The sequence below is a fragment of the Patiria miniata genome, unplaced genomic scaffold, assembly GCF_015706575.1.
Source record: "Patiria miniata isolate m_02_andy unplaced genomic scaffold, ASM1570657v1 HiC_scaffold_16, whole genome shotgun sequence".
Classification (NCBI taxonomy): domain Eukaryota; kingdom Metazoa; phylum Echinodermata; class Asteroidea; order Valvatida; family Asterinidae; genus Patiria; species Patiria miniata.
The window spans coordinates 6,064,331-6,074,371 of record NW_024037054.1 but is presented as its reverse complement, the minus strand read 5'-3'; the positions used below and the strand labels follow the sequence as shown (position 1 = coordinate 6,074,371).

At 40.5% G+C, this 10,041-nt stretch overlaps 1 protein-coding gene across 1 annotated transcript; it reads right to left on the bottom strand.

Annotated features, from left to right (window-relative positions):
- Window positions 1–1,527: 1,527 nt before the first annotated feature.
- LOC119722775 (deformed epidermal autoregulatory factor 1 homolog) lies at window positions 1,528–9,821 on the bottom strand. The gene is made up of 7 exons (XM_038193085.1): window positions 9,109–9,821; window positions 7,210–7,415; window positions 6,173–6,290; window positions 5,010–5,164; window positions 4,166–4,297; window positions 3,417–3,575; window positions 1,528–2,121 (listed from the first exon to the last, which is right to left on the bottom strand). The coding sequence occupies exons 1-7, from the start codon at window positions 9,602–9,604 to the stop codon at window positions 1,909–1,911; spliced, it is 1,479 nt and encodes a 492-aa protein (XP_038049013.1). The 5' UTR covers window positions 9,605–9,821; the 3' UTR covers window positions 1,528–1,908.
- Between the last annotated feature and the right edge of the window lie 220 nt (window positions 9,822–10,041).

Below are 10,041 nucleotides of genomic sequence, written 5' to 3'. Positions count from 1 at the left end.
AATCTGATCGTCTTATGATGACGTCATTTATATAGACCTTTGTGGAATATTGTTAGCTACATTTTGATACCCCATTTGCTACCAAAGACTGTAAATCATCCAACATTGACAGCGGTTTATGAAAAATGATGCAGTCTGAAAAGTTGCAAATTTAAAGAGTACGCCAGTGGAAATTGCTGCGTGACAATGTTACACTGCCCGAAACGAACGGTAGGGAATACCGACCGTACAGTGCTTGTATGCATGGGAGCACGCGAAATTGAATTACCCGCGCTTTGTTCGGGCACTGTGCAGTCGATAGGGGCCAATTACGGCATGTGTGTTTGCGCTCAGCAATTTCTCCTCGCGTAATCTTTAAATTTGCAACTTTTCAAACTGCATCATTAATCCATAAACCGTTGTCAATCTTGGACAATTTACAGTCTTTGGTAGCAAACGGGGTATCAAACATAGCTAACTAGCTAACAAAAATTCCCAAAGGTCTACATGTATATAAATGACGTCATCAATAGACGATCAGATTCAAAATTATGACCCCTCCAATGAGCGTGGACTTTTTTTGCGTTGTTTATCTTCAGCTCCATGTCTTATTCCAATGAAATATTAAATTCTTCAAACCGAGTGAATTTACACACAAAATTTGGACAAGCACTTTTAACAGTTAAAATCTCTTTAATTAACCTAATCAATACTTGTTCTGTGCCATTTGTGATCAGTACGTTTACAGTAAAAAGAAAATTAACATAATACATTTCGAGCAAGCTTTTACGACTTTTCCTTAAACGAGTTTAACCTTCTTACATAACACAATTCAAATTGTCATAAAAAAAAAATGTGGAATATTTTAAAATATATGTCTGAAGAACATTGAAATGGATTAGCATAATTAATAGTTAAAAATTATCACTGAAAAGGAAAAAAAAAAGTAAAGTTTCTATCAAAATATTTCATTAAATTTTGCTCAACTCGATAATAAATACAGTTGACCATAATATGTACACGTATGGCTTATTTTCCAAAAAATATTCAAAAAACAAAAGTGACATTATTTCCGTCTTGCTCAATGTAAATTTCCCTTAAACTAACAGTTTAAAAGATGGCCTTGGGGAATTTTTTGTTTCAGTAGTTTTTTTTTAAATTTGATAACATTTTCCCAATTGTATAAAAGTAACCCAAATAAATAAATAAAATAGCTTTACAAATTGGCCTTCTTTTCCCAAATTTTTTGAGCATGTTAGACTCTGATGTGCTACACTTCAGTTGTTATGAAAATTGCATTTCCTACATTGTATGGAAGAGAAAGAGACTGCTGGTTTATTTTTTTTTCATAAATACTGCATTTGTAATTTTGTATTCACGTTAAAGGTAGAGTAAATGACTTGTCATTATTCTAGGATCTCGATTTCAAATTCAAGAGTTGCCGAGTCATGTTTTGAATTGCGCCCAAAATCAGCGTCTGGGACACGTTCGCATTCAGCTGATTGCAGCTCGTGATGTCGCGCACTGAACCGACGAATTATAGCAACCGCGCGTGCACCCATTCACGGCTTTGCCGAATTAAAATCAAACTACTAATGGAAATTTCCAAAAGTGCGTCTGTAGACACATCTTTAGAAAGGGCCATCTTTTATTGTTTTCTTCTAAATGACAGCATGCCAGAATGAATAATTTCACAGGAAGTTTGGTGCCATTACTATCTTGAAACCAAGTAAGCTTTTCAACAACAATTTTGTTGGTTACTTTTTGGATAGCTTCAAATGATATACTCTACCTTTAATCTGAATAGCTTGTGACTTGAAATGGCACTGGATGACTTGTGATGGACTTAGGAGAACTTTTGATGGACTGGACTACAATGCTGGTTCAAAGTATGGCAGCTTCAGACTGGAGAACTTTTTCGTTCTGTCGCTATTCGTCAGAATCCTTCTTGTGCTCCATAGACGTATCCTCGTCTTCATGAGCCTCCTGGTGTTCTATTGGGCTGGCGGCCAGCAGCCCATGCTGTCCGCAGTTGTGCTGGTGGGCGGCCCAGTCCTTACGCTGGCAGAAACTGCTGCAGTAGGACACCAGTTGGCAGCCCATGCACTCGAGAAGGGCTTCCCGCCCACAGTTCACACAAGCCTGGGGAGAGGGGGAAAACAAGGCATGGTTAAAGCTATGTAGGATCATTTGCAATTACCTGGAAAAGTACCTGCCGATGTAAAAACAGTAAAAAGATAAGACTGGTCCGTCAGTTAGTCAGCGACACATTTACTCAGTAACTCAGTCTGTCAGTTTAGTCAGCCAAACATTCACTCAGTAACTCAGTGTGTCAGTTAGCGACACATTTACTCAGTGACTCAGTCTGTCAGCGATACATTTACTTAGTAACTCAGTCTGTCAGTTTGTCAGCAACACATTCACTCAGTAATGTCTGTCAGTTAGTCAGCAACACATTTACTCAGTAATGTCTGTCACTTAGTCGGTGACACATTTAATCAGTAACTCAGTCTGTCAGTCAGTCAGAGACACATTTACTCACTAACTCAGTCTGTAAGTTTGTCAGCGACACATTTACTCAGTAAGTCAGTCTGACAGTTAGTTGGCGATACATTTACTCAGTAACTCAGTCTGTCAGTCAGCGACACATTTACTCAGTAACTCGGTTTGTCAGCGACGCATTTACTCAGTATCTCAGTCTGTCAGTTAGTCAACGGCACATTTACTCAGTAACTCAGTCTGTCAGTGACACATTTACTCGGTAACTCAGTCTGTCAGTTGGCTACACATTTACTCAGTCTGTCAGTTAGTCAGCGACACAGTCACTCAGTAACTCAGTCTGTCAGTCAGCAATGCATTTACTCCGTAACTCAGGCTGTCAGTGACACATTTACTCGGTAACTCAGTCTGTCAGTCAGCAACACATTTACTCAGTCACTCAGTTAGTCAGCGACACAGTCACTCAGTAACTCAGTCTGTTAGTCAGCAACGCATTTACTCCGTAACTCAGTCTGTCAGTGACACATTTACTCGGTAACTCAGTCTGTCAGTTAGTTACACATTTACTGAGTAACTCAGTCTGTCAGTTGGCCGACAACACATTCACTCGGGAATCAGTGTGTCAGCTAGTCAGCGACACATTTACTCAGTAACTCAGTCTGTCAGCTACACATTTACTCAGTCTGTCAGTTAGTCAGCGACGTATTTACTCTGTAACTCAGTCTGTCAGTCAGCGACACATTTACTCAGTCTGTCAGTTAGTCAGCGACACATTTACTCAGTCTGTCAGTCAGTGACACATTTACTCTGTCAGTTAATCAGTGACACATTTACTCAGAGAACAATAGCATGGCCTTTTGGGTCCACCAAAAATAACTCCACTAGCAGAATTATATAAATATTTTATGACGGCTTAAAATAAAATGTGTGGAACCAACCTTGATGAGATGTGAGGTCTTGGCATTGGCCACAGCTTCCATCTTCTCGGCCCTAGCCTGAGCCAGGGCCTGAGCTACTGCGCTGTCCTTCTCCGCCTTGGCTTCCATCAATGCTCGGGAAAACTGCATCTGGGCTTCCAGACGAGCTTGGGAAAGTGCCTGTTGATTCAATGCATTTTTGCAAAGGAAAACTATTAATATTTTATGAAATTGACATGTTACTAGGCTATAACCCATTTTCAGGCAAAGGGTTATTAAAAGGTGGTTAATATGAAAAACAAATATAGGCATACATGTACCTATAAAATTGTGAAGGGAACGCTCAACTGACACTGACACAGAATAATTGAGAAGTCATTCAGCGTGAAAAAAGGAGTGCCACTCTAAGTAAAGTGTCCAATGGAAAATAAGAATTGTTAATCCCCCAACCCAACAGAAAGTTTCCCCATTAACACTAACTCCCTAGGCATTTTTGTTCTTGAATGTGGTCCTTGGAGGGATGACCACTGCCCCAATCCTGCAAAATCCTCCAGCAATCACCGTCAGTATGTTGAGGCGAGCCAGTGACATCCTGGAGCAGTGCGGAGGATTTCAAGTATAATCTAGGCCTAAATTTATGCACGGCTGAGCATAAACAAAACAAGGTCCAGCCCAAGACCTTGACACAGTGCATCCTCCAAAATCAGTCACACACTTTTGCCATTTAGAAATACGCAGTAGTGATTCAGATTTAGAAAAAATGGCCGTACCTCCTTTTTTTCGGCATCCAACACAATCTTGGTGTGCAGGATGGCGTTGTCCTTGTTGGTTTGCGATTGTGCTTTAGCCTGCTCAATCATCGTCTTCAACTGCTGAACGCTCTGGGCCATCTGGTTGGCCATCTGCAACCAAAATACAGATTGTCAATTACATTTTGTGTCTCTACTTTTGTGTTAAATTTGTCCAGTTCTCATTAATGAACTGTTAATTTTGTGCGGTATGTGTTGGACTCTGTTTCCATGATACAACTGATACATAAAAATGAATACAAAACCAACAACTAAAAAAAAACCCAAAAAAATGTAAAGTGTACTGTCATTCTTATTAACCCTAAATACCAAGGCATTTTTCCAAGGATGCAACCTCAATCCTGCAAAATCCTCCAACTGCCTCCATGTAAAAATTGCATACAGCCACAATCCTCCAAAAATCATCTGTTATTTCCTGAATGTGGTCCTTGGAGGGATGACCACTGCCTCAATCCTGCAAAAGCCTCCAGCAATCACTGTCAATATGTTGAGGCAGAGCCAGTGACATCCTGGAGCAGTGCGGAGGATTTCTAGTATAATCTAGGCCTAAATTTATACACGGCTGAGCGTAAACAACACAAGGTCCGGCCCAAGACCTTGACACAGTGCATCCTCCAAAATCAGCCACCCATTTTTGCCATATATCCTCAATCCTGCAAAATCCTCCATTTAGCAAAGATCATTTAGGATGATTTGGGAAGGTTAGGGTTAATTAGTCACGTGAATCTTTTGATTTAAACTCTAAGACCAAAAAAGGTTAACAATTAACCCTTTTGACGAAGTATTCGTGTTCTTGTGGACCCACCTCTTCCAAATGCCACCAGTGTTCGTGTTCAAGGTCCGAGGTGACCGGTGCCTTGGGGGTGCCAGGGGGCATTGGACTGAGGACTAGGTTAGCACCGGTGACATCCAACTGACTGGCAGTGCTGTCTAGGCTAATGGAACGGGCTTCATCCGGAGCTGTTGATGAAATTCAAAATTAGACTTCAGAGTGTATATCATGATACAAATTTTTGATGCCGACCCAAATACGTATTGAATAATTTTGTGGTTTTCAAATATTGGGCTGAGCACCAGGTTAGCACCGATAACTGAGCACCAGGTTAGAACAGATAATTTCACACAAAATTGCAGCAAGTTCATGTGGTTAAATGGTAGTGGCTGCAACATGCTGTATTTTGCATGCACATTTAATGTGTCAAATTGCAGTGATAGTGACGGATCAATTCTTCACAATAAGCCATTTGTGAGTTAACTTTGAATAAAATCTGGAACGCTGACTTAATCCAATGCTTTGCACGTTTTAACTTTGCATTCTCCAGACCAAAGAGACAGTTACTATATCACGTGATTCGAGGCAAGCCTTATGCTAGAAACCCCCAGCTCCGGAATGGTCTGGTGTCTTTGTGCCATTCTCACCCATTGTGAACAATGTATTGGTGCTGAGCGGCTCTTACGTAACTATGCAAGAGCTTGCCCCGAATCATGTGATTAGCAACAGTGTCTTTGGTCTGGAGAATTCAAAGTTCAAATGTGCCAAGCATTCTGAGCAAGTCAGGGTACCAGACGTTTTTCAGATTTAAATCCCAAAGGGCATAGGTCACTCACAAATGGCTTATTGTTCACAGCTATTGGTACATATTCATGATATTGTGGTGCTATCAACTTTTCATGTGCAACTTTTCTCGTGACTTTTTTCTCGGTGTATCAATTTTCCATGACTCCTTGCAAAAAAAAACATCTTGCCATGACTCCTTACTCCTTGCAAAAAATAACAAAATTCCACGACTTTCCACGATAACTTTAAATTCCAGAAATTTTCCATGACTTTTGGGAACCCTGTTATCCTTAATTCTGAATTACTCGACTACAACTGCCAATAACACAAGCGCCTATGGACGCGGTTAAATCAACCGCACATGGGAGCGTCGTCATGTAATTCAGAGAATTCATGAAATAAATGATTACCGTCTTTGAGTTTCATTTTCCTCTTCAAGGTGGGTGTTGGTGGGAGACTTTCGCTCTCGTTTCTTTTGCGTCTTCTGTACGGTACAAAGAGCCGCACTGGGCCGGATTGGGAAGACTCCTGCACAAAAAAAAGTATTGTTTACTTAAAGTTGATTATATACAGTAATGCAAGGGAGTATTTACACATATTTAAAGGTAGGATAGGTTATTTGTCATTTGTGCATTTTTTTCGTTTGAAGCAACAAAAGTGCTCAAAGTCTACAGAAGGGTGCTTAACAACTCACCTGATGAAGTTTTAGCTTACAGTGAATGCCGTATATTCCGAGAAAACAAAATTCTAGGATCTAGATTTCAATTAAAAGTTACCAAGTCATGTTTTGAATTGTCCCAAAATCAGCATCCGGGACAGGTTCTCATTTAGCCGATTGCAGCTGAACCGACAAATAATAGCAACCGTGCATGCGTGTGCGTCATGTCAAACTTGTGTGCACCCATTCAAGGATTTGCCGAATCACAAACAACTACTATTGGAAATTTCCAAAAATGTGTCACTTGACACATCTTTGGAAAAAAAATGTGTCACTTGACACATCTTTGGAAAAAAATGTGTCACTTGACACATCTTTGGAAATGGCCTTCTTATATTGTTTTCTTCAAAATGACAGCATGCCAGAAAGAATCATTCCACAGGGAGTTTACTATCCTTAAACCAACTAAGCTTTTCAAAAATAATTTTGTCAGTTACTTTTCGGATAGCTGCAAATGATCTACTCTACCTTTAATATAAAGCATACATTATGGCTTCTGATAATTTTGAAAGAGAATTTTCATTGGGAACTCCGATTCAAAGAGAAGGATGATTGGTACTCAAGCACTGTGAACAGAAGTGGTGCTGATGAGGCAGAAAACGCAGAAAAACCGAAGCCAAATTTTGGTCAACGCTCAGTTGGGGCGTGTCATGTCCACAGACCTCCCTTTGGCACACCTTACCCCCCCCCCCCCATTTCATGAAAGCTAGATCCACCCCTGACCCTTACCACTGATTCATCATCACAGCAGGCCCCACACGTACAGGAGGCAGCGTGGGGTGTCAGTATCCCTTCTTCTATCAGGCAATTCAGGGTCCGGCCGCCGTAGCGAATGCTCCTCTTCCAATCTTTGCTGTTGCCTCTCCCGCAGTAGCTCTCAAACTCGGAGGGGGTGTACCAGCTGTCCTGGTATTTGATGCAGCGCCCCTTGCCCCCTGCAAAGTGCAAAGTGTACAATACAGTTGAAAGTAACTACGGCAGTAATAGTGGTCATATCAGGGAGATTCATTGCTGGGAACTGATGTAAATTTGGAAGTTGTATGAAATATGGAAATTGTATGAAATTAAGTCGTTTTTTTTCTTGAAATTAAGTCATTTTTTTCTTGTTAGTATGGAAATTGTTTTTTTCTTGTAAGTATGGAATGTTGTTTTTTCTTGTAATGTAAGTATGGAATTAAACACTTACACATGCGTTCCGCATGATAGATGTATTAGCCGAGATGTGCAAAATACCAATTGGTGCTTTTTGTAGAATTTGAATTTTAAACTTTAACAGTTAGTGGTTCTGATGTTGGATGCAATCGGTATTTGCACTATTGCCCGATCACACAGAACTGCATTTGTGCAATCAGTCGACCTATCAGAAATCTCACACTTGACTTCATAATAATAATAATAACTAATTCTTGTATATCCCAAATCCATCATAAAATTGATGCTCAAGGCACTTTATAGAAATACAAATAAACAACTACAAATTTAAAAACAAACTTCCCTTTTTAAAAACACGCCATAGCTAAAACCAGTATAAATGGGGCAGTATTAAAGGGAATATACATCATTTGCTTTTGCTGTAATTTTCAGAAATGGATGGAATTGGGGGGTTGGAAGTATATAGCAAATATAGTAACACTGACTTTTTTGAGGTTTTGGGTTCGAAAATGCTATAAAAACCAAGAAAAACGATCATTTTCCTGTAGTCTGGTTCCCTGACTCCATATAGAAGAAACAGAGCAGTTTACATACATTGGGGAATTGTAAGGTCAGGGAACCAGGATAGCTGGCTCGTACCCTTTCATAGGTTTGTAATCGATTGCAAACAAGTGCGATGGTCAATTGGGGCCAGTATTTGAAAAAAAGCCAGTTGTTTCCAACGCTGATCGGCCGATCAGCGTTGGAAATTGATACAAAAATACCACTTTTCTTGAAAATGACAGTATACAAGGTGCCATAATTTTACAGGATGCTTTACACTGTCATTCACTAACAGTCCAGCAAGGTATTTCAAAATGATTTGGTAGTTTTATTTTTTGATGTTTGCAAATGTTGTATTTTCCCTTTAACTGGGATGGGGTACAGAACTACTTTTTTGAAATTTTGGCTTGGATTGGTCGAACGACCGACCAAAGACAAAATTTGAAAAAGGGAGTAAGCACCCCATTTACCAAATTACTGGGTATATTTCACGTCATGAACAGCATTTACTAGAAAAAAAAAACAACACTTGTCTTTGATTTACATTTATTTGCACATTAGTCCGAGTAACTAGGACTCTACGAATCGCCTTTTTTAACATTTGGACATGGTCGGGCGATACCACCTGACACATGCCCGACCATGGCCAATTGTTAAAAAAGGCGATTCGTAGAGTCCAAGTTACTCGGACTTTTTAAACATGTATTTAAACATCATGTTCAAGAATGAAGGGAAGGACAACAAGTTTTAGTGAGTTTTAAAACTAATTTTTTTATTTAATAATAGGCCTAGGCACTAGGCCTAGTACTAGTACTAGTAGCCTATAATTTTGTATACAGACAAGTTCATCAAAAATCTGCACGTTTTTAATTGCAAATAAATCAACACAGTGAAAATATCATCAAATAATTGACGTGAATTAATCTTTCTCACCAGATCCAAGTTTGTTTTTATGCAATTCAGCGCTGACATTTCTGCATCGGACTGGGAGCACGCCGTTCGGAGAGTGCAACAGCTCATCCCAAGCGTAGTGCCGCTTGTCGCCCGATGGTGTCCCGGGAGTGCACGGCGTAGCCGGGGTCTTCAGGCCGTCCACAAGGTGTGCGTGGTGCGCGTGCGAGTCCGGCTGCTGGACGATCGCAACCAGCCGTGTGGCCCGACCACCGGCCCGTACTGTGGTCAAAATCCCCACAGGATGCACCGGTGCATGAGGATGGAAAACCTCGTCTGTGACGGAAGAATTCGTGATTTCTTCTTCGTCATGCCCATCACCACTGTTTTCATTCGAGTGATCTGCTGTGGCGGGGTTAAATTCCGAGTCGTCGGCGGCACTCGGTAACTCCTCGGCAACGTTGTGGATGTCTATATTGCCAGCTTCGGCAATGCCGACGGACACTTCACTCACTTCGCACGCTTCCGTGGTTTCCATCGTTTGGGTACAATTCCGCAAGATTTGATCTTTTAAAAATGCAAAATTATAACTTCGAATTACATGCAATCATCTGAAATCTTAAACTGAGCCTCGGCAACGTAAATAAGGTGTAATATTACAGTTATAACGATCGGTGAATTTCGACTCCAGTTCGTCAAAATGGCCGAAGCTTGCGATTTACCGCCGTACACATCGCGCTGCATATGTCTGTATATTAGCGCACGTACAGATCGGTTACCAGATCATGAATCCCAAACTAGTTGGTATTAGAGTCCGTAGACTAGACGTATCTTGGAAATGGCGCACTCCATTACAACTGGTGATAATTGACCTCAGCGCGGCTAAATTATTAATTACAACAAATGCATTAAACTACGGTTTGTTTGACTAAATATATATTTCCATATATTCTTGCCAAAAGCATGTGTTTGTAT